Here is a 25,218-nt window from a genome sequence, read left to right as displayed (position 1 = left end):
ATACACATCTGATCAAATATTTGCTTTTTCTTTCACTCAGAAAAGGAAACAAGCAACTTCCTTATGAGGTTGATCAAATATTTGTTTCTTCTTTCACTCAGAAAAGGAAACAAGCAATCTCCTTATGAGGCTGAATATTTATGGCATTCCTAAGATTAACTACTAAATTACTACATTACAGAAAATAACGAGGATCATAGGTTTCTATTAGCTTTAAAAGAGGCATGAGGTTAAGAAACAGCTTCCTTATTGTAAGAAGCCAAGTCACTTTTTCCATTTTAATAATTAATGATATGCACACACTTGTAAACCTGGCTTGCATAGTGTCTGGCTGAAAGTGCATTCAAATTTGGTTTAGACAACATTCCCTTGCAAAACTGATAACAAGGGACAAGATATGGGTGAAAATGCTGACATATTAACAACTGAGTTCCTCACTGGGAAAGAACTTCATTTTTGAGAAAAATGACTTTGCTAGACCATTTCACCTATGTCTGTTCATTTTACATGAGGCATCAAGGCACATTCTGAAAGGAAACTGCAAATTAAACAGATGAAGGCTTCTGGTTTCCCACTTCACATGTAAGGAGCTTGAAAGTTGCTGCTCTACCCTGACAAATAAACAGCTAAACAGCCTGAAAAACTAACTAAAGCTAACTCCTCTAGAATCCTTAAGAGAGGTGAGAACATGAGGCAAACTGCTGCCCCCATGACTGGAGAAACAGGGACTAATGCAGAGAATAACTTGGCGGAGAAGAGACTCAAGGGTGGAAACCACACACAGCAGGAACCAGTAGGAAAGCCTGAACGGTAACAGATGAATGACCGGGGGCTCAGTGTGGACAACTCTGAGACCTAAAAACTCCAGAGGGACCCAGTCACAGGAAGACCCTCTCAATTTCGTGACATTTAGCTCCAGGAGCTTGACCAGGTTCTCATAGTAAATACTGGAGACATTTCCTCTCAGGTTTCCAACAAGACTGGGTAAAAGCATCACTCTTGAAATATACCAGGACTTAGTGCTTCCTAAGGAGACTGCCCTCACGGGAAACTAGTTAACCAGACCCTAACCTGCTGGGGTATTATTAGACCCTAACTGACTGCAGGGTAGGGAAAAACAGTTGACCCTTGAACAACACAGGTTTGAACAGTACTTGTATGTAGACTTTTTTCAATACTAAATTATCACTGTACTAGATCATCTGGTTGAATCTGTGGATGCAGAATTCTGGATATGGAGGAAATGTGTGTATGGAGGGTGGACTATGAGTTATAGGCAGATTTTCAACTATACAGATAGCATCTCTAACCCTGGTACTGTTCAAGGGTCAACTGTACAAAACTTCAGGCTTCTCTAGAATTCCATTTGGGAGAAGGGAAACACCCAACTCTAGCCCACTCTAGCCATATTCCCCTACCTAAGAGGGGAAGGAAAATAAACTGAAAAATACTTCTATGGTTCACAGTACAGAGCCACAGGCTCACCAGAAAGACTGAGACTTGATCGCGAGACTGTAGAATGTGTCCCCTCCCCCTACACCTGCCCACCATGTGAGGCCCATTTAAAGCAGTTCCTTTCATATGCTACATCATGTCTGGAGATCAAGAAAAAACGACAAGCCATAACAAGACAAAAAACACAATCTGAAGAAAGACAGAAGCATCAAAACCAGACATAACAGGAGTGTTGAAATTACTGAGACTGGGAATTTAAAACAACTGTGATTACTATGATAAGGATCTAATGGATAAAATAGAAGACATCTAAGAACAGATGGGCAATGTAAGAAATTGAGAGGAATCCTGCAAAAGAATAAAAAAGAAATGCTAGAGATCAAACACAATGTAACAGAAATGAAGAATGCCTTTTATGGGCTTATTAGTAGACTAGACACGCCACCACAAAGAATCCCTAAAACTGAGGATATCTCAATAGTAACCCCCCAAAACTTGAAAAGCAAAGAGAACAGAGACTTAAAAAAGAAGAGAATGTCCAAGGACTGGGGGTCAACTACAAATGATGTAACACAGATGCTGTGAGAACACCAGAAAGAGAAGGAAGAGAGAAAAGAACACAGGATATATCTGAAATAATGATGACCAAGAATTTCCTTAAACTAATGTCAGACACCAAACCACAGATCTAGGGAGTTCAGAGAACACCAAACAGGATAAATGCCCTGTCCCCAAAAATGATGTTTAGGCATATCATTTTCAAATTACAGAAAAGCAAAGATAAAAAAAATCCTGAAAAGAAGACAAAGGGAAAAAAAACCTTGCCTACAGAACAAAGATAAAAATTATATCCAACTTCTCCTCAACAACCACACAAGCAAGGAGAATGGAGTGAAAGATTTCATGTGGCAAGAAGAAAAAACTTACCAACCTAGAAATCTATACCCTGTGAAGTTACCCTTCCAAAGTGAAGGAGAAATAAAGATTTTCTCAGACAAACGAAAATTAGAGGGAATTTGTTGTAGGAGACCTACCTTGCAAGAAATGTTAAAAGGATTTCTTTAGAGAGAAGAAAAATATTACAGGTTACAAACTCAGATCTACTTAAAGAAAGGAAGATGGGCTAAGTGAAGGTAAAATACAAACCTTACTTTTCTTATTCTTAATTGATCTAGATAAAATAATAACAGCAACAAAGTACTGAATTATTTATGCTTATGTATATATTTATGTTTATGTAAATGTGTATACATAAGTGAAATGAAAGACAGCACTGATCCACAGGACAAGAAGAAGGGACGGGATTATTGTTATTTTTACAGTACTCACACTACCTGTGAAGTGGTACAGTTATTATTTGAAAGTGGATTTGGATTAGTTGTGAATGTATATCACACGCTCTGGCACAACCAACAAAAAAGTTTAAAAAATGAAATATAACCAATATGCTAAGAAAAAAGAGAATATGGGACCATATAAAATACTCAGTTTAAATCACAAAAGGCAGAAGAAGAGTGGAAGGCAAAAATAGGACCAAAGAACAAAGTCAATGAATAGAAAACAATAACAAATATTAATCCACCTATATCAGTAATCACTTTGAATGTTAATGGTCTAAATGCATCAATTAAAAGATAAAGACTGTTGGAGGGGACCAAAAATCAACACTCAACTCTATGTTGCCTATAAGAATCCACTTTAAATATAAAGACACATATGGATTAAAAGTAAATGGACGGAGACAAATATACCATGCTAACATTATAAACAAAAGAAAGCAGGAGTATCTATGTCAATTGCAAGAAGGGCATTTCATAACAAGGTCCAACATGTGTGCACCCAACAACAGGGTACCAAACTACATTAGATAAAAATCTGAAAGAACTGTGAAGAGAAATAGATGAATCCAAAATCACAGCTGCATCACACTCCAACACCCCTCTAACAGAAATGGACAGATTGAACAGGCAGAAAAATCAGGAAGGACACATTCGCACTCAACACTACCCATCAACTGGACAAAACTGACATCGGTAGTCTGCTTTGCCCAACAGTAGCAGGATGCACATTCTTCTCAGGCATACACAAAACATTCACCAAGACAGACCACATTCTGGGTTATAAAATACACCTCTGCAAGTTTAAAAAAACAGAAATCATACAGTGTCTGATCTGAGACCACAATGGAATTAAACTAGAAATCAGTAACAGAACGATAACTAGAAATCTCCAAATATAAAGAGACTAAACCTTGTGGCTCAGTTGTTAAAGAATCTACCTGCAATGCGGGAGACCTGGGTTCGATCCCTGGGTTGGGAAGATCCCCTGGAGAAGGGAAAGGCTACCCACTCCAGTATTCTGGTGTGGAGAATTCCATGGAACTGTACAGTCCATGGGGTCACAAAGAGTAGGACAATGCTAAAAAAAAAAGACAAGTCAAAGAGTTGGCTAAACTCTTCTGCAGTTTAGAAGCTAAAACTTTCAGGGTGAGAACCTGCAGAAAGCAGAGAAAATGGGAGGAAAGAGTAGGAAGGGGAATGTGTATGTAGATTATGAGGAGGCTGAAGTATGGAGAGAAAGGAGATGGTGAGATATGCCCAGCGGAGGGGTGGGCAAACAGGTTTCTAGAATGTCTAAAATTCCATTTCAGTTGTCTCACTGTGCCCTGATGTCTTGAACTTTTGACAAAATGTACTATATATCCAGCCCTGAGAGGTGCCATTTTAATGAACAAAGGAATAGGAATAGTTTCGAGACAGCAGAAGAGGGACAGACAGAACAGCAAAGTGACTCAAAAACTTAATTGGGGACCAGCTTATCGTCACAAAGCGAGCCTGCTCTCCCTGTCTTGGATGCAGAGAAGCTAAGTGTTTGGAGCTAGAGATTAGATGATGGGATTCTAAGATTAGGAACACATGCTCTGCCAACTCAGAAAAAAAAATTTTGTTTTGAGATAAGGAGGGTAGAAGAAAATGTAAACTCACCATGGAACTTCAAGGTGGGAGGTATGAGGACAAGTGCTGGGTTCCCACTCGAGGAACGGGCATGATGACTGCAAACAATCAGGAAGGACAATCTAATGTTTTTCTCTCATTTACAAGAATCGGTAAGTTTGACCTCACATTGGCTGGCATGGTAAAACAGGCATGTTCATATGTTGCAGGAGGATGAGGAGAACAGGCAACCTTTATGGACAGCAGCTTGGAAATATTTAACATGCAAATATTCTTTGTTGGGGATGGGGGGGAATTCATTTTCAAAGCACATACATAAGTGAAATGACTCAAGTTTATTGCAGCCTTGCTTGTAACAGCAAAAGACTGAATATAAAGTACATGTTGTTAATAGCAGGCTGGTTAGATAATTATGGTATACTTTGAAAATGGAATGCTACATAACTGTAAAAAAAGAACAAGGAAGTTTTTTATGTATTAGAAGGGACTGATCTCCAAGATACATTGTTGGGTGAGAAAAGAAAAATACAGACCAGTGTAAGATGTTTCTCTAGTTTATGTTAAAAAACTAAAAAAAGGAGGGCGGGGCAATGGCTGAAGGAAAAAAAAATAGCTGTATATGTTTTGACTCTCTCTGGAAGGACAGACAAGAAACCAGCAAGGGTGGCTGCCTTGGAGCATGAGAACAGAGTACCTGGGAGAGAAGAGGACTTCTCAGGATAAAGTTTGTGTGTGTGTGTGTGTGTGTGTGTGTGTGTGTGTGTGTGTGTGAAATTCTTTAAAATTTTGAATCATGTGAATGTAGGTTATCCAAAACACAAACACTTAAGATAGATATAAAAATCTGAGGAATGCTCCGAGAAGACGAGAACTCTACAGTTTGTACAGAGTTGGACTTACACGCTGCTCCCTTCCTGGGCCCCCACTACAGAGCTGGGTGTCCTCTGCTGTTTGCCCTCCAGGACACTCTGCCCCTGATGGTGCCCACTGCCCCCACATCAGCCGACACCCCACAACTCCAGGCTGCGTCTGCTCTCCCCACTCACCCTTCCAGCCAAGCTGTAATCTGGGTTTCCCTACCAAACCTCTCTGCCTCATTACAGGTCATCTCAGATCTTCGCCAAATTCAAGGGCTTTCCCTAGGCTGCATTCTCCTGGGCCTCACTCCTGTTTGATACTTGAGGGGACCTTCTTAAAATTCACTCCTTCCCTGTCTTCCCTCACCTCCCAGCAAGATTTCCTTTTCACCCTTCACTGCTTTCCCTCTTCATCCTGCTCCCTGGTGGTGCACATTCCCCCATGTTCAATCCTGTCCTCCTGGTCTTCTCTCCTCCCTGTATTCCCCGAATAGGGGAGGGGTGCCTCTCATTCTTAAGGCTTCCAAGAACACCATTGTGCTAAAGGCTCCAACATCGTGCATGGTGAGCTGTCCTCTCCTCCAAGCTCCAGACCCAGGAAGGAATGCCAACTGGCATTTCCACCTGGCCATCCCATCCTGACCTGGATCCTCATGTTCTGTGCTAGACTCCAACCACCAGCCTCACTGTGCTCTGAACTCACCTCACCAGACTGTGCTCTGAACTTCCGGGCAAAGGCCGGGGACTCCGCAAATTCCATCAGGCACCCAGCATGACGTGCTGGAAATCCTGGGAGTCTCTGCTGCCTCGGGCAAATCCTCTGAGACCAAAGGGCTGACTGCAGCTGAGAACCTGCTCCTCCCTCCCCGCTCCAGCCAGCCTCAAGTCACTGCAGGTTTCTCTTCCTCTGCATTTTCACCGATCCACCCAAGCTCTGGATTGTTGTACACGATGACTAGACAGTCTCTGAATCATCCCATCATTGAGTCAACTGTCACTCAGTGAGAACACATGGTGCACGGTGTTTAAGGCACCAGGTCAGATGCTGTGGGGATGCTAAGATGAAGGCACACAGACAGCTCTACCCAAGTCAGAGAATGGAAGGTCACACACACACAAAAAAGATCATTAAAGGGCTATGGAAATTCACACAAGGGAGGTATCACTTCCAGAGAGAGAGATAGAGCTCTGAGATGTTTTACCGGAGCAGTGAGGACCATGTCAGGCTGCCCAGGGATTAGACAGAAAATGGAAGTGAGAAGGGGGTCACAGAAGGTAGTCATAGGGTGTTTAAGGCAGAAGAGAAGGTGGACTAGTTAAAGGGGGTCCCATGGTCTGGGAATATTTTTAAAAGGTTGAGAGAGAAAAGCCACCAAAGAAGGAAAATCAAAATTATAGAACAGAAGGGGTGGTTGATGATTGACAGAACTATTACTGAGCCAGGCTCTATGAGCTTAATATGAGTGCAAAGTTTCTACTCTTTCTGCACAATCTCTAAGACCATGAGAATTAGAGCAAGTCATGGGGCCTTCGGATAAGAGGGCAGAGGCACCAGAAAATGGTTAACAGAGGTCAACCCTGGGGTAGGGGAGGCTGGGGTGATGAGGTAGTGAGGAGACTCACTTTTGACTATTTAACATTTTGTAGCTCTTGAGTTTTGTTCCAGGTCTGTGTATTGACACTACTACAAAAATAAATTTAAAAAAAAAACTTGTTTTTTGTTTTACATGTATATACATTCTTTTTTTATATTCTTTTCTATTATGGTTTATCACAGGAGATTGGATATAGTTCCCTGTGCTATACATTAGGACCTTGTTGTTTATCCATTCTAAATGTAATAGTTTGCATCTACCAACCCCAAATTCCCAGTCCATCTCTCCCTCCCCACTTCCCCCTTGCAACCAGAAGTATGTTCTCTATGTCAATGAATCTCTTTTTGTTTTGTAGATAGGCTCATTTCTGCCATATTTTAGATTCTACATACAAGTGATATCATATGTCTTTCTCTTTCTGATTTACTTCACTTTAGTATGACAATCTCTAGTTGTGTCTATGTTGCGGCAATGGCGTTATTTCCTCCTCCTCCTGGCTGAGTAGTATTCCACTGTATGCATGTACCACGTCTTCTTTATCCATTCATCTGTCAATGGACATTTAGGCTGCTTCCATGTTGTGGCTATTGTGAACAGTGCTGCTATGACCATAGAGGTACATGTTTCTTTTAGAATTATATTTAAAAACTACTTTTTAAAGATGAATTTCAGTATAATGCTAGGAAGACTACAGCAGTTTGAGCATGTCAACAATCCCCCCTCTGAAGGGGATGAGAAAATAGGATTACAGTAGCTTGAGAAGACCTCAGGCATTGTTTCGTTCTGAAAAAGTAAAAACTAAAGCAGTTGGAAATGCTGATGGGAAAGAACTAGTAGAAACAAGCTGAACAATGCAGCTGGTCAAAGAGGAATTCAGACAGGTGGTACAGAACCTGAACAGGCAGCAGAGTCTTCAGTTCTGAGTGTGGACAAACAGTGTTCCTTGTCATGCCAGTAAACAAAGGATATTGAGGCCACCAAGCCGGCAGCCTCTGAAGCTACCCACAATGGTGCCCCCTCAGGATGGGAAGGAGTAGGATACTGGTCTGGGATAGCTAAGGTGCTTATCAAAAGAATGATTTCAATAATCCTAGACTCTTGCATCTTCTCATACACACAAAAGTGATAAATTCATTAATTTGAGATAATTGTTTTCCTTTAATTAATAGTAATCTTTTGATTACCTTCCAACTACCTGTTTTTTTGTTTTTTGTGTTTGTTTGCAAAAACTTCTATATATCCTTGGCACGTCCCTTACCTCTTTAGAGCAGTCCCTCAGAGCTATAACAGAAACTGCAGCCCAGGCTTAAGTTCTCAGTAAGTTTTCCCATAAAACATAATTCTCGACTTTGCATTTTTTTCAATTGACCCACATTCACAAGAAATATCTGTGATGTGATGCAGTAGGTCCTTTCCTGAAGTTTCATTTCCCTTTCTTCTTCCTAGATCCAGCTCTGGGGTAGAGGAGAAGATGCTCTAGCTGAGCCTGATTAGTCTAAGCTAGTTGGCAAAATCCTGGCTCCTCTGACACAGTAATTGGTCCAGGAACGGACATGTGACCCAGATCTGGCCAATGAGGCCTAAAAAGGCACTTGGAACTTCAAGAAAGGAGGCTCCCACTCTTCGGGGAGAGCTGCAGGAATCCATCTCTTTCTCCCACTCAGAGTGAATGAGGATGCATGTAGCCCCAACCGCTGCTGCCAGCCATCCTATAACCATGAGGGCCACTATCTCCCAGATGAAGCCAACACTTGGATGAGAGCAAAGAGATGAAAAGATCCTGGATCTTTGTTGAGATGGCTGAGCCACTGGATCAACTTGCTCTGGAGCCTGCCCTCCATCTGGACTTCCAGCACAAAAACCACATTGAATTGGGATTTTCTTTACTCGCAGTCTGGAACTCTCTCACTGATAAAAAACCTTCCTCTAGGAAGAAAAACAAGCCAGATGGGGAGGCAGAAATTCACAAGAGATGATGTCTGATGGTTCCAATTTTTCTCCACAAAGTAAAAGGTGATCAGAAGCTAAGAGTGAGGAAGGAGCTGGGAGGAGTGAGGAAGACCAGACCTGGCTATTCAGGGCAGAGGGAAAGAGAGCTCTCTGGGGGCCAAGGAGGGGCCCTGGTGGGCATGCTGAGTACCCAGATGAGGGTTTTGAGAAGTTTGTCAGCTGCAAATAGCACGAAACTGTGCCACTCACCCAAGACCACCATCCTCTGGGCATGGTCTCTAGGCTGGCCATGCAGGATCAAGAGGACAAGGGGAAAGGAGCTGGGAGCATGAGCACAGTCGTTGTGGAAGAGAGGACTCCAGGGTCTAGGCTGGACCTGAAGGGAGTGAAAGCAGAAAGGGCTGATTGGTCAGGAAAAAACAAAGGTACAAAGAAACGAGGCAGCTCGCTGGATTGCAGAACAGGTTCAGTGGTAGTGAGAATACAAGGAGATGATGCAGAGGAAGATCCTTAGAAGCAGAGTTAATTGTTCCCAGAATGACATTAGGGCCCAGCAGCTGCCACACTCCATTGTAGCCCACTCCACCCCAGCCCATGAGTGTTGTTTCAGGATTAACTGAGGTAGATAAATTCTAATCTAACTGAAGCTGGACAGGCACAGATAAGAGCTCAGAGGGGCCGAATTCTTCCCGTATCACCCGGAGCCATGTGCATGGCAGGATGCAGGGGACACGTTTTCAAGTTTGTGCTGATGTTTCCGAAAGCTCTGGAGGGGAAGACGCTCTGTGAAGGAGAAATGAAGTATGCTGCAAGAAAAGCATCCTTCAATCGGTCCTCTTAGAGAACTCACCTCTGTGTTCATCTTGGTCTCTTTCTGTAGAAGCTGTGAAAACAAAAGCAGAGTTTCAGGACCTTGGCGGCACTCGCCCCCAGCTCTGTGCAGACACCCTCCTTGATCACCTCCCTTCTCCCCCACTTCCTGTCCAATTGGCTCCATCTCCTTCAATGCCTTCATCACCTGTGCCATCCAGTGAGGGGACCCAGGTGTCTGATCTGAGGCAGGTACTCACTGGCCCCCCTGGGACATCACACCAGTACTGTTTCTCTAAAGGATACTGCCAACCTCTAAGTTTTTCTCCTATACTGCAAGGGATGCCTGTGTGTACTTTAAAGAATGATGCATTTCCCAAAGGTGGGGCTTGGAGAAGGTAGCTTCATGTCTACCCTTCTTTTATGGGGACAAACAAGGCAGTAAGAAATATATACCTTCTTTTTTCCCTCTTCGCTGAGTTTCTCAGGGACTTGAATATGTTAAAAAATCAGGACTGATGCATACACACTACTATGTATAAATAGATAACTACTAAGGACCTACTGTATAGTAGAGGAAACTCTACTTAATATTCTGTAGTGACTTATATGAGAAAAGAATCTAAAAAAGAGTGGATATATGTGTATATATATATTAATTGATTCACTTTGCTGTACACCTGAGACTAATAAATATTGTAAATGAACTATACTCCAATAAAAGGTAAAAAAAATAGTTCAGTGGGCTACTCTGAAGCCTTGACATTAAGAAGGAGGAAGGGAGGAGACAGGTGAGCAAGAGTCACAGGGAATAAGGAAAGAGAAGATGAGGGGAAACAGAGAGAAGGGAAAGAAATAAGGAACTGGTGCAGAATAATGGGGTTCCAAAGTTTGGGGTTCCAAACTTTAATGGACTCCTGGGGCTGCCTGTTGCAAATGTGCTTTTCTGGGTTGCACCCCCAGAGTTTCTACAGGGGAGGGAGGCTAAGAGTGTGCATTTTCAATAGGCATCTAGGAGATTATGCTCAGATGGTCTGAGAACCACTCTTGGAGAATCACTAGAATTGAGAGTAGAACAGATGGGTCCCAAAGAGTGAACTTTCTCATTCATTTTCAGATCAGGTAGAATTTTCACTTGATTTTAACTAAGATGGTGAGTGAGGGTGGGGGGACAGAAGTGATGGAGAAGGGATTTAGGAAGCCTCTCTAGCCCTTCCACCTGGGGTGAGGGGTTGTCCGGGATGCCAAAAAAAAGGATGCTCCTGAGGAGCTGAGAAGGGGAAGGAGAGCCCTCCAGGGCCTCCAGAAAGGAAGGCTGAGTTAGCCCCTGTCCTTGGACCAGTCCTGCATTTGATTTTATTCTCTTTCAGAATATAAGGGGTTATGCATAATGAAATGAACTGACTAGCAACAGCAAAAATAATACCCGTCTTTAAAGCCTTGACTCCTGGCAATCCTCAGATCACCTAGGCTGTGTGTTGAAAATAACTGGTTTTCAGTAATTCCCTTCTGAAAATAACAAGTTTTCAGTAATTCCCGTCCCTCCTCTCTTCCTGTTCCTCCTTCCTGCTTTGACAGTGGGTCTCATGACCCAAGCTAGTCAGCACACATGTTGTCTCTCCTTTGGCCATACGGAAGCTTTTCAAGTTTCCTGGAAAATTTGAACAGAGGAACTTCTTAGAAATCAGACCCTAAAAAGCAAAGAGTGAGTGATAAAGAGTGTGAGCTTTCTTCTCAGGTCCTCAGGGGTCAGTATGGGTGTGATGTCTTCTTGTTCATAAAATAGCTCCAAAGAATAACCAAGACATTGATGGCAAAGCCAGAAAAAGCCACAACTAAGTCAAGGATGTATGCAGGGCAATGGTCTGGACTACAGGGGCTCCCGGAGGAGCCCGCCCCACACAGAATCCTCTCCATCACTCTATGGCAAGTTACTTATACTGTTGAGAATGTTAGTGTGAGTGTCCCTGGGGGCTTACATGTGGGTGGGGAAGTCAGATAACAAAACACGAGGAGGTGGATGACAGTTGTGAGATGACTGGGTCAGCTACTTTATCTACATGAACCTAATCTTTGAAAACTGACAAAAAGGCCAATAATATTAACTCCATTTACATATGAGGGACCTGAAGTTCAGGGTAGGTTAAAGCACTTGGCCTCACAGTCATCATGTTGTGATTCCGAGCTGTAACTCTCAGCTTCCTGGCTCTGGAGCCAAACCCAGAATGCTCCAGAGACCTTTCCAGGGCTGTCTGACACTCAGCCAGAGAGCTGTTATGATAAACAAGAGATATAGGGTTTGATCTGGCTTCAGTCATGGATTACTCAAGTGACTGGGGTCAAACAGGTTCCCCATATGTAGGCTGAATGGCTGGACTTCATCTCTAAGGTCTCTTCTAGCTCTGTGATGCTCTGATTCCCCAAAAAGGAAAATCTGGTGACTCCTGAAACAGTGCTCAACCTCAGTTATGAAATGACTTTACCCAGATGTTTTATCAGACTGACAAAGATCAGAATGTTTGCCACAGAGTGTTAGTCAAATATCTTTGATTTTTTTTTTTCTTTTTGCCACGCCTAGCAGCTTGTAGGATCTTAGCTCCCCAACCAGAGATTGAACCCAAGGCCCCAGCAGTGAAAGTAGGGAGTCCTAACCACTAGACCACCAGTGAATTCCCTAACATCACTGGGGAACTATAGATAGGTATCTCCACAGACAGCAGGTTAGCAACATCTATTAAAATTCCAAATGTGAGCAAATGAACTCTGACCTAGCAATTCTACTGCTCCCTCCTTTTTTTAATTACAAATTTTTTTTTCAAGATTTAACAGTTAACTTACAATGTTGTGTTAGTTTAAGGTGCACAGCAAAGTGATTCAATTATATATATCACAGATATACATACCTAATTTATATGCAATAGCCAAAACATGGAAGGAACCTAAATGTTCATCGACAGAGGAATGGATAAAGATGTGGACATATACAATGGAATAATACTCAGCCATAAAAAGAATTGAAATAATGCCACTTGCAGCAACATGAATGGACCCAGAGATTATCATATTAAGTGAAGTAAGTCAAACAGAGAAAAATAAATACCATATAATATCATTTATATGTGGAATCTAAAAAATGATATGTGAACTTATTTACAAAACAGGAAAAAAAACCTCAGAAATAGACTCACAGACACAGAAAACAAGCTTACAGTTACCAACGGGGAAAGAGGGTGAAGGATAAGTCAGCAGTTTGGGATTAACATATACACACTCTTATATATGAAACAGATAAATAAAGACTTACTGTATAGCATAGAGAACTATATTCAATATTTTGTAATAACCATTGCTTTCCATTTCTGTCTCTTGACCCCAAACCACATTCAGGAGAAATCACTAAATTGCCCTGAGTCCTTTGTCCTTTTTTTTCTTGAACTCTTTATTTTATATTGAAATACAGCTAACAACGTTGTGATGGTTTCAGGTGGACACCAAAGGGTGAGTCCTTTCTTCTTGTAGAAATAATACTATTGCTTGCCTTCCCTTTCTAGTAAGAACTTCCAGAAAAGCTTTCCTATAAAAAGTCTATTTTCCTATAAAAAGTCTAAAACATTATTTATGAACGTTACTGCCTTCCCACAGGATCTGGGCAAAGCAAAACAAAACAGAAACAATTTGCAGAGCTACACATGCATGAGAAAGAACCCCCCCTGGAAATCCCACCACCCTAGGCACCAGCGGTCTACTACCAAGGATGAATTGTATTATCATTTACAAAGCACAGGCAGCAGGAGTATCCTGGACAGATTCTTTCCATTCTCCTCCTCCAAGTCTCAACTTCCTTTGTAATAAGATGGCACTGTTGGGGGAAGTGCAGCCCCAGGCCGCTTTTTAACATCTGCCCTGCCCATTTTCCCACTGTCCTGCCAAGACCATTACAGTCTGAACAGAACCCAAGGAGGACTTTATCCTATATTTTAACATATTCTAAAAGATCTAAGAGCTAACCCTACAACAAGCAGATTTACTTTTTTTGGTACTCTTTTATTTTTAAAGTATAGTTGATCTACACTGTTGTGTTAGTTTCAGGGGTACAGCAAAGTGTATCAATTATAGACATACAGATATGCATTCTTTTTCAGATTCTTTACCCATGTACATTATTACAGAATATTGTTACTCTACAGAGTAGAGTTCCCTGTGCTATACAGTAGGTCCTTGTTGGTTATCTATCTTATAGTAGTAGTGTGTGTATTTTATGTATGTTAATCCCAGACTCCTAATTTATCCCTTCCCCCCAACATTTTCCCTTTGGTAACTATAAGTTTGTTTTAGAAATCTGTGAGTCTGTTTCTGTTTTATAAATAAGTTTATTTGTATCTTTTTTAATATGAGAGATGAGATGGTTCGATGGTATCACTGACTCAGTCAACATAAATTTTGAGCAAACTCCAGGAGATGGTGAAAGACAGGTAAGCCTGGTGTGCTGCAGTCCGTGGGGTTGCAGAGTCAGAAAATTTAGTGACTGACCAGCAACATCCTTTTTAAAATTAGATTACACATGAATGATACCATATTATATTTGTCTTTCTCTGGCTTACTTCACTTAGTATCATAATCTCTAGGTCCACTCATGTTGCTGCAAATGGCACTGTTTTGTTCTTTTTTATGGTTGAGTAATATTCCATTGGATATATGTACCACATCTTTTTTATCCTTTCCCCTGTTTAGATTGCTTCTATGTCTGAGCTATTGTAAATAGTGCTGCAAAAATCACTGGGGTGCAAGATTTACTTTTGTTTGATTTTTATTTCAAGGGTTTAATATTTTAAGAATATTTAAAACATTTTAATATTTAAAAGCTTAAAGGCTTTAAGTTTCTTACTTTTAGCATTATGTTTAGAAAGACTTACATATACATTTTTTCTTTTAGATTTTTAACTTTTCCCCCCTTTATTTACATGTTTCGTTTTAATCAATCTAAGTAGTTTGGTATATGGCATAAGAGAACACTACTGTAATCTCCCCAAATAGGTAAATTGTTCTCATAACATTTATTCTCATAAGTTTATTTATTCTCATAAAGATTCATTCTTTCCCCAGTGGCTCATATTTAAATTCTTATGAATATGGTTATTCTTTCTTTCATATTATTGACCCCGATTTCCATACCTATAATATATTATTTACAGGACTGTGGCTTTACAACATATTCTGCTTTCTGGTAGCTCAAGTTCTCCCATTAAATTGTTCCATATTCTTATCTATTCTTGCTCACTCAGACTTCTAGATTAAATTTAGAACAGCTTTGTCAAGTTAAGAAAAAAAATTCCACAGGGACTGTGCTTGTGATTGCATCAAATTGATAAATTAAATTAGGATTAATCATTCAGCCTTTCCACCCAGAAATATATGGTATGCCTCTGTAGGAGAAGCCACGTAAAGAAAACAGAAAAAGAATCTCCAGTTAGTTTTGAATTACTGCATAATTACAAATGACAGCTCAGGCTGCAGTGGCTCACTAGAAAGTTAATGGAAAAAAGTCAACACTTTGGCATAAATAACCTGCTTAAAGCATTTTCAAGTAGGTAAGCCTCTCCTCAGATGTCCTGCAGCAGACAAGCTATCCTCTGGGAAATGGGGTTACAGATCATCACACTAAGTGAAGTAAGTCAGAAAGAGAAAGACAAATACCATATGACATCACTTATATGTGGAGTCTAAAATATGACACAACATATGAACTTATCAATTAAACAGAAACAGACTCACAGACACAGAGAACAGACTTATGGTTGCCATGAGGGAGAGGGGGCAGGGAGAGATGGATTCAGAGTTTGGAATGAGCAGATGCAAGGTATTATATATAATGGATAAACAAGGTCCTACTGTATAGCACAGGGAAATATATTCAACATCCTGTGATAAACCATAAAGGAAAAGAATATGAATTAGAATGTATATGTATGTATAACTAAATTACTTTGTCATAGAGTAGAAATTAGCAAAATATTGTAAATCAACTATATTTCAAAAAAAATAAATTTTTTAAAACAAAGGCCAGTTCTAGACCTGGCTTGGGTATCCACTAGTTGTGTGACTAAGGCCAGGGCACATGGTCTCTGAGCACCTTGAAAAAGGGGGGCAGATGAGTATAAATGAACTTAGATGACCCCTAACACACTCTTTCAGTGCTGACATGCTATAAATTCTAACTCACTTCAATTTTTTGTTTCTTCTTTGGTTTAGCTTTCTTCATGTGTGGCTTGGTTACCTGGAGGTTATTAGCTTCTCTTGGGTTCACTTAGGGCTTCCCTTGTGGCTCAGCTGGTAAAGAATCCACCTGCAATGCAGGAGACCTGGGTTTGATTCCTGGGTGGGGAAGATCCCCTGGAGACGGGGAAGGCTACTCCAGTATTCTGGCCTGGAGAATCCCATGGGCTGTATAGTCCATGGGGTCGCAAAGAGTTGGACACGACTGGGGGGGGTTCACTTAGGGACAGACAGACACGAGTAACCGAGGACCAGGCTCAGGTCATCAGATCTAGGGAAGCTGCTGCCCAGCTGCCCCGAGTCCCCGTCACTCAGCACTGTCTGAACATTTGTCACTGTCCTTCCCTCCCAACTTTCACAGCCTCTCCCACTTGCTCCATGACCCTCCTATTACTCCTAGTGGCCATGGCAAAACCTTCTGCCTTTCACCCAGAGTGATCTTGATATTTACTTCAGTTCAGTTACTCAGTCATGTCCGACTCTTTGCGACCCCATGGACTGCAGCACGCCAGGCCTCCTTGTACATTGCCAACTCCCGCAGTTTACTCAAACTCATGTCCATTGAGTTGGTGATGCCATCCAGGCATCCCACCCCTCTGTCGTCCCCTTCTCCTCCTGCCCCCAATCCCTCCCAGCATCAGGGTCTTTTCCAATGAGTCAGCTCTTCGCATCAGGTGGCCAAAGTATTGGAGTTTCAGCTTCAGTGTCAGTCCTTCCAATGAATACTTAGGACTGATTTCCTTTAGGATGGACTGGTTGGATCTCCTTGCAGTCCAAGGGACTCTCAAGAGTCTTCTCCAAGACCACAGTCCAAAAGCGCCAATTCTTCGGCGCTCAGCTTTCTTTATAGTCCAACTCTCACATCCATACATGACCACTGGAAAAACCATAGCTTTGACTAGACGGACCTTGATATAACAGGAAAGAAATGTTGTATCAGGAGTCAAAGCACTCTTACTAAGAATGAACAGCTGGTATCCTGTATTTAAACTTACAAGGGTGTGTCCATCCTTTAAAACAGCAGCTTATTCACTCAAATAATTGCAAACAATACAATCTGAGTGTAACTCAATTTTAAAGGTGGGTTGAGAGCAGGATATTCCGGGGCCTATACATGCTATTAGGCACTAATACCCAAGAAAGTCCAGGTCAAAACCTTGGTCCCCTATTGCTGAGATTCTCAGGTTTCAGATGAGAGAATTTAAGGCCCCCTTTCAAACTCTGAAGTATTATGATGTGGTTTCTATGATGATAAAAAAGTAAACAGTTAAGCTATAAGAATAATCATTCTGTACAAGACATATAGAAAATATCAAACTATTCAGGCACAAGCAAAGATATGTTTTAGTACACCAAACAACACAACTGAGTTGGAATATGGAGGATTAAAAAGCTTAAAGAAATCCAATAAAGTTGACCAAGATGACGACATAGAAGGCTCCTGGCTCCCCTCCTGCTATGGATACAGAGTATACAGCTACAGTGGGAGCAGTCCCCTCTGAAAGAGATCCAGAAACTAGCTCAGTGACTCCTACACATCTGGTGAATAAGCAAATATTCACATCAAAACAGGTAAGAAAGGCGGAGTCAAATGACAAGGTCCTACTGTATAGCACAGGGAATTATATTCAATATCCTGTGATAAACCATAATGGAAAAGAACATATAAAAAAGGAATATATATGTATGCATGATTGAATCACTTTGCTGTATAGCAGAAATGAACACAATTAACACAATATTGTAAACCAACTAAATTTCAATTTAAGAAAAGATCTTTACAATGAACACTACAAGGGAATGCCCTGGCGGTCCAATGGTTAGGACTCTGTGCTTTCACTGCCAATGGTCTGGATTTAATTCCTAGTCAGGGAACTAAGATCCCACAAGTCACATGGCATGGCCAGGAAAAAAAAGAAAAAAAACCATAAGACATTAATGAAAAGAATGGAAAAAGACACCAAAAAATGAAAAAAGATATTCTGTGCTCATGGATTGAAAGAATTAAAATTATTTATGTCCATACTACCCAAAGTGATCTACAGATTCAATGCAATCCTTATTAAAACTCCAATGGTATTCTTCACAGAAATAGAAAAGCAACCCTAAATATTATATGGAACCACCTAAGATCAGAAACTGTAGATCTGGAAGAATACATAAGGGGTAAGTAAACTCCTTAACTTTGGTCTTGGCAATGATTTTTTGGGTTTGACACCAAAAAAAAAGACAACAAAAGCAAAAACAAACAAGTCAGACTACAGGAAACTAAAAAGCTTCTGCAAGGCAAAGGAGGCCATGGAATGGGAGAATATATGCAAATCACATTATCTAATAAGGGGTCAATAACCAAAATATATGAGGAACTCCTACAACTCAATGGCAAAAAACCCCAAATGGGCCAATTTAAAACTGGGCAGAGAAACTTAATAAGCATTCTTCAAAAGACATACAAATGGTCAACAGGTACACAAAAGGCTTTCAGCACTCAACATCATTGATCATTAGGGAAATCAAAAAGAGAAATTATCTCACTAGTTAGTTTGGCCATCATCAGAAAAGAGAGAATGAATACTGGTTAGGATGTAGAAAAAAGTGAAAGTTTGTGTACTGTTAATGGGAATGTAAACTGGTACAGCCACTATAGAAAACAATATGGAGATTCCTCAAGAAATTAAGAATAGAACCACTGTATGATCCAGCAATCCCACTTCTGGGTATACATCCAAAGGAAACAAAATAACCAAATAATTATCTCAAAGAGATATATATGTACTCCCATGTTCACTGCAGCATTATTTACAATAGCCAAGACCCAGAAACAACCTCAGTGTAGACAGATGAAAGGATAAAAATGTGATTCTTACAGTCAGCCCTGCATACCCAAGGATGTGTAATGCACAGATAAGGAAACCGACTATCTTCATTGTATTGCACTATTTTATACAAGGGACTTGAGGACCCAAAGATTTTGGTATCCATAGGCGCTCCTGGAGCCAATGCCCTACAGATAGGGAGGGACAACTCTATATGGAATATTACTCAGCCTTACAAAGGAAAGAAAACCTTAAAAAAAAAAAAGGAAAGAAAATATTGTCATTTGTGACAACATAGGTGAATTCAGACAGCATTATGTTAAGTAAAATAAGCCAGGCAGAGAAAGACAACTAATGCATGGTATCACTTATATGTGGAACCTAAAAGAAATAACTCACAGAAAAATAGATTAGAAAACTGGTACCCAGTGTAGGGGAAATAGGGAAAGATAGGTAAAAAGGTACAAATGTTTAGGTACAACATGAATAAAGTCTGAGGATCTAATGTAAAACATAGTAACTACAGTTGATAGCAGTCATGTATGATTGAAATTTGCTAAGAGCAGAACCTAAATGTTCTCATCAAAACCAGTAAACATGTATTAGTTTACTCCATGGAGAGAATACTTTCATAATGTTATCTGCATATCAAATCATCACACTATATACACTTTAAGTATCTTAGAATGTTTTTGTCAATTACACCTCAATAAAGCTGGAAAAAAAAATCCTGCCATAGCTAAAACAATATGACTTGACGTTACCACTTAAAACAGCCAGAGGTCAAAAGCAGCAGTGGCTACATGTGTATGTGTTTTCTTTTTCAAAAACATTTTTGTCTATCGCCATTTACTCCCACAGCAATCCTTAAGAAGTTAGAGCCCTCAAACTTACATTCTGCAGAGACAGGAAAACTTTAAATCACTTGCTGCTGGTGATTCTCCATCTGCCCTCCTCCTCCCCACTCAGGAACTGGCTGACCTCCCTGTGCTGCGTCTCCTGGCCTGCTTCACCCTCCAGCTTCCACTTGACACTGGCCAGAGAAGGAGATCAGAGGAGAAGAAAGGTGTAACACAAAACGAACCTGACTCCCTGCTCACTCTGGATCTTGCCTCTTTGCAAAACAATGTTGCCTCTAGCCTGAAATATGCAAGGCAGCACATTCTCAAGGCTCTGCCTCCCAGGCTTGTTCTTTCAAGGCCTAACAGTTTTCATTTATATGAAGATAAAAAGTTGTACAACAGAGGACCACACTGGTCCTGTCCGAGGTTGACAGCAGACCTACAAGGACAGCTGCGAGAGCAAAGGATGATCACATTCCCCTTCCTGGTCTGGTCCGCACCAAGATTTCTGCAACAACCAGCTACAACCCTGCCCCCTTTGAAGCCTGAATTCTAACTCAGGGGTAAGACGGTTCCTTGGGACACTAGATTACCATCTTCTGTCTGCTCGGTTTCCAAAAAAAGTCACTATATTTTGCCCCAACACCTCGTCTCTTGATTGAGTAGCCAGTCATGCGGCTGAGCAGTACAGGGTTTGGATAAAAGGAGAGGCTGGTGAACGCATCCCCAGCATGTCCTGTCCCGCTAATCCGGCAGTGGCTGACTTCTGCCAAGGCCCCCTGTGGCCCTGGAGGGCCAGCCCTCCTTGGGAACTCCATCCCCACTGTCACCTGCAAGCTCTGGAACCACAGCCCCTTCCCTGCTCCTTCAGACCAGGGAGGGGATGACACCCCACCAACCCTCTTACCTGGGTGCCTCACTGTCATTTGTTGGTTCTGCGAAACCTACCCCCTCTTCTATAGAGGCCCTTCAAAAATGTCTTGCATTTTCGTGGTTTTTTCCTTTTTCCATTCTAACCAATATTCTTGCCCACCAAAATCTCACCGTAAATGAATGGTACAGCCAGGACTAAACAGATTCTTTGGCTTAAACTATGCCTCTCTTTCCATCTTAGTCTTTCTCCTAAGCGCAAACTGGAATATGAACCTCTCTAGAGCATACCACGGAGAAGGCAATGGCAACCCACTCCAGTACTCTTGCCTGGAAAATCCTATGGACGGAGGAGCCTGGTAGGCTGCAGTCCACGGGGTCTTGAAGAGTCAGACACGACTGAGCGACTTCCCTTTCACTTTTCACTTTCATGCATTGGAGAAGGAAATGGCAACCCACCCCAGTGTTCTTGCCTGGAGAATCCCAGGGACGGAGGAGCCTGGTGGGCTTCTATCTATGGGGTCGCAGAGTCAGACACGACTGCAGAGACTTAGCAGCAACAGGAGCAGCAGCAGAGCTTACCATGAATAATATGGCAATTTCCGTTAACCCAATGGTCTCCATCAACATTTCTGACTGTTAGAATTAGAAGGGAGGAGTAAGCCAGCATGCTGCTAACCATATTCTAGTGCACGGACAGCCTCGCACAACAAAGAGTTTAGTTCAGTCGCTCAGTCATGTCTGACTCTTTGTGACCCCATGAATCGCAGCACGCCAGGCCTCCCTGTCCATCACCAACTCCCAGAGTTTACTCAAACTCATGCCCATCGAGTCGGTGACGCCATCCAGCCATCTCATCCTCTGTCGTCCCCTTCTCCTCCTGCCCCCAATCCCTCCCAGCATCAGGGTCTTTTAGGTGGCCAAAGTATTGGAGTTTCAGCTTCAGCATCAGTCCTTCCAATGAACACCCAGGACTTATCTCCTTCAGGATGGTTATCCAGCCCCAAATATCAACAGTTCCGAGGTTGATTACTCCTCCTGCAGAATGCCCCACAGCTGTGACTTTCCTCCTCTCTGAAATGCTCTCTGATGCCTATACCCACTGCTCTCAAGCCAGGCCACTGGCAGAATTATGTTGAGTCCTGCCCCAGGCCACAGGTGTCTTGCACCAAGGCCTCAGAAGTGGAGCCCAGAACCCAGGTCACCTGCAAAGCTGATTGAGCCCCTTTGTAACTGTTGCCCAAAGCCCCTGCTATCACTGACAAACTTCCTGATTCCCAATTAGGCAAAGACGCCCACTCCTGTAAACACACTATAGTGCCCCAACCAATCACCTACTGCCAACCTTTCTGCAGGAATTTTCATTTGTCTTGAGGTTATAAAAATTGGCTATTAACTCATGAAAACTGTTGGCTTTCCCTGATCTGTCAGGAGGTTGGCCCACTGTGCTCACATTATCTCTGCCCACATTATCTCTGCTTCTTAAAAAACTCATTCCCTTCTGAAATGCTCTATGTCTGGAAATTCTTTTCCAAACTGTGCTCAGATTGACTCAACAAAGAATGGGGGAAGGATTAGCGAGATGGTGACCTTCTCAGACAGGGCCAGGTGCTGGCCTGAGAGGTCCAAGAGTTATGGTAAAAGTGACCTTTCCCCCTACGCTGAATTTTTCTTTTTTGAAGGGAGCTGATACTTTGGGGCCTACCAAGAAAAATAAATGACTACATGGGGCAAAAGTCTGGAAAAATACACATCAAAATATTAATTGTTAATATGTCTCTGAGTGGTAGAATTTTTAGTGATTTCTTTGTGGTTATGTATATATTTTAAATTTTGTGGGACTTCCCTGATGGTCCAGTGGTTAAGAATCCACCTTTCAATGCATGGGATATAGGTTCGATCCCTGGTCAGGGAACCAAGATTCCACATGCCATGTGGCAACTAAGCAACGAAGACACAGTGCAGCCCCAAAAAGTTAATAAATTTTGCTATAAAGGTTAACATTTATATAATTATTTAAAACTCTAAAAAGAAGCTATTATGCCATATTCACTGACTCCATCCCTCCCAGTCCCAGTTCCTCAAGTGCACAGACTTTCACATGGCAATATATCAGGGTGCTTTAATAATGAAACACAGAAAATTGTCTTTACAGCCAATTATAAGGAATGACTCTACTTCCTTCAAGATCATTCATATTTGAGGAATAAATGAATGAATGAAGTATTCTTTACTTTCAAATGACATGTATTTATGCAACTGACCAAGGTTACTTCCCTGGAGGCAAATTTGAGACTCAGCACAAAAGCATATAGACGTGCACTGTCCTATATGGTAGCCACTGTAGGCTAATTTGTTTCCTACGTGTCTCTCTGCAACCCCATGGACTAAAGCCCACCAAGCTCCTCTGTCCACAAGATTCCCCAGGCAAGAATACTGGAGTGGGTTGCCAGTTCCTTCTCCAGGGTATCTTCCTGACTCAGGGATCAAACATGCGTCTCCTGAGGCTCCTGCACTGCAGGCAGATTCTTTACCGCTTAAGCCATCAAGGAAGCCGCAAGATAGCCATTCAGTTCAGTTCAGTTCAGTTCAGTCGCTCAGTCGTGTCCGACTCTTTGCGACCCCATGAACCGCAGCACGCCATCACCAACTCCCGGAGTTTACTCAAACTCATGTCCATCGAGTCGGTGACGCCATCCAGCCACCTCATCCTCTGCTGTCCCCTTCTCCTCCTGCCCCCAATCCCTCCCAGCATCAGGGTCTTTTCCAATGAGTCAACTCTTCGCTAGACACACACTATTTTTTTTAATTGAAGTACAGTAGATTTACAATGTGCCAATCTCTGCTGTACAGAAAAGTGACTCAGTTACACACATATTAAATATTCTTTTTAAAACATTCTTTTCCATTATAGCTTATCCAGGAGATTGGATATAGTTCCCTGTGCTATACATTAGGACCTTGTTGTTTATCCATTCTAAATGTACTATTTTGCATCTACCAACCCCAAACTCCCAGTCCATCCCTCTCCCTTCCCCCTCTCCCCCCTGGCAACCACAAGTCTGTCCTCTATGTCTGTGAGTCTATTTCTGCTTTGTAGATAGGTTCATTTGTGCTATATTTTATTTTTTTTATGTTTGTGCTATATTTTAGATTCCACAAATTAGTCATATCATATGGTATTCTCATTCTGACTTAGTATGATAATCTCTAGTTGCATCTGTGTTTCCTTTTTTGTGGCTAAGTTAATACTCCACTGTTTATATGTATCTCATCTTACTTATCCATTCATCTGTCACTGGACATTTATGTTGTTTCCATGTTTGGCTGTTGTGAATAGTGCTGCTATGAACATCGGGGTGCATGTTTCTTTTAGAATTACAGTTTTCTCGGGGTATAGGTCCAGGAGTGGGATGGCTGGATCCTTTGGTAATTTTTAGTTTTCTGAGGAACCTCCATACTGTTTAAACAAACAGACATACACTATTTAAATGTAAAGTAATTAAATATAGAACATTTCCATTTTCACAGCAAGTTCACACTTTATTTTTTCCCCCTGGACTTAACTTTCTTACATTATCTTTGCTCCCATATCTGGTTACATTTATTTTCTGCTGACTTGCTTGGCCTCTACATGATTTTGTTGCAAACCACCCTAGTTCCTTTGTGGGACAATTCAGGATATCAGTACTTTTAAATATTTGTGTCGAGAGAAACTTGCTGTTGCTGGGAGCTCAGCCTTAGTTTCTCTAGTGTGCACTTAAATCATGTAACCCTCAGAACGTCTGAAGTGCTAAGAGTTTCCAGTTTCCAAAGAGGAAAGCGCAGTCAGGAGAGACTAAGTGACCTGCGGAGGATACATACCAAGGAGCAGAACCCCAGGCCGGCGGGTCCCTGGAGTCCCAGCCGGCCGAGTTCTCACCCCCGCTGGAGATGCCGAACAGAGCCGCTCGCTCACCCAGCCGCCCCACTACGCCGCATAGCCCGAAACACTAACTGAATACCTCTACATAAAAACCGAAACCATCACCATTTTACAAATGAAATAGGGATGAAATATTCTTAATACTCGGCCTTTGTTTATTTGACTTAGGCCCTCCCCAAGGAGCCCGTAGCGATCGCCCGCCAGCCGAGTCTCGCTTGCGCCGGTTCCCCGCCGGTCGGGGCGAGGTGGGCGGCGCCGAGAGCTCTGGGCTGGTGGCCGGTCAGGCGCTGGGTCTCCCGCGCGCCTCGGTTTTCAAGCTCCTTCTGGAGGGTTTCAGAAAAGCTCGATCCCGATCCCCCCGCGCGCCTTACCTGCCGCTGGGCACAAAGCTGAAGCTCCCGGAGCCACCTCCCAGCTCCGTGCCACCACCCGCCCTACGAACCCTGCAGGAGCGCGGCTGGGATTGGCTGCCGAGTCGGAGGGACGGGAGAGGCCCGCGAAGGAAGGAGGAGGAGAGACCGGGCGGGGTGGGGAGTGTGTGGGGAAGGGGTCCCGCCTACGCCTCCTCCCGCGAGGGCGCAGCCCCAGCACTCTGCTAGATTACCCGAGCCGCGGGACTGGCTGTGAATTTGTCCAGGCGGCAGCCTTCAGCCCAGCTCCTGCCCTGTCCCTTGCGCCTTGCTTGGCGGCGCCAGTGGGCCCGGGGCACGAGTCCGCAGGGGAGCGGGGAGCCCTAGGCTCCTGTTCCGGGCCCGCAGAGTGTCTGGGGCTGTGCACCGTGTGACCCATCTCTAGTGGGGGACATCGGAGCCCCCTCCTCTGCCCCACTCCCGCCACGGGAACTCTCTGGATCCTTTTTGGGTTAGTAGCT

The 25,218-nt window shown here is 42.5% G+C and overlaps 1 protein-coding gene across 3 annotated transcripts in view; it reads right to left on the bottom strand.

Annotated features, from left to right (window-relative positions):
* The window catches only part of BLVRA (biliverdin reductase A), a 49,199-nt gene extending 24,212 nt beyond the window's left edge, over positions 1–24,987 (bottom strand). The window contains exons 1-3 of one of the 3 annotated variants that reach the window (XM_070467085.1): positions 24,719–24,987; positions 15,842–15,964; positions 9,662–9,694 (exon numbers count right to left, since the gene is read on the bottom strand). In XM_070467085.1, coding sequence (XP_070323186.1) covers positions 9,662–9,694; positions 15,842–15,880 — 72 coding nt within the window. In that variant the 5' untranslated portion in view covers positions 15,881–15,964; positions 24,719–24,987. The remainder of the gene's footprint in view (positions 1–9,661; positions 9,695–15,841; positions 15,965–24,718) is intronic. The other 2 variants (XM_070467091.1, XM_020913577.2) reach the window with 2 other exon arrangements.
* Between the last annotated feature and the right edge of the window lie 231 nt (positions 24,988–25,218).

The sequence above is a fragment of the Odocoileus virginianus genome, chromosome 1 (genome assembly GCF_023699985.2).
Source record: "Odocoileus virginianus isolate 20LAN1187 ecotype Illinois chromosome 1, Ovbor_1.2, whole genome shotgun sequence".
Taxonomy (NCBI): domain Eukaryota; kingdom Metazoa; phylum Chordata; class Mammalia; order Artiodactyla; family Cervidae; genus Odocoileus; species Odocoileus virginianus.
The sequence above is the reverse complement of the archived record's forward strand: the minus strand, read 5'-3'. Positions and strand labels throughout refer to the sequence as shown.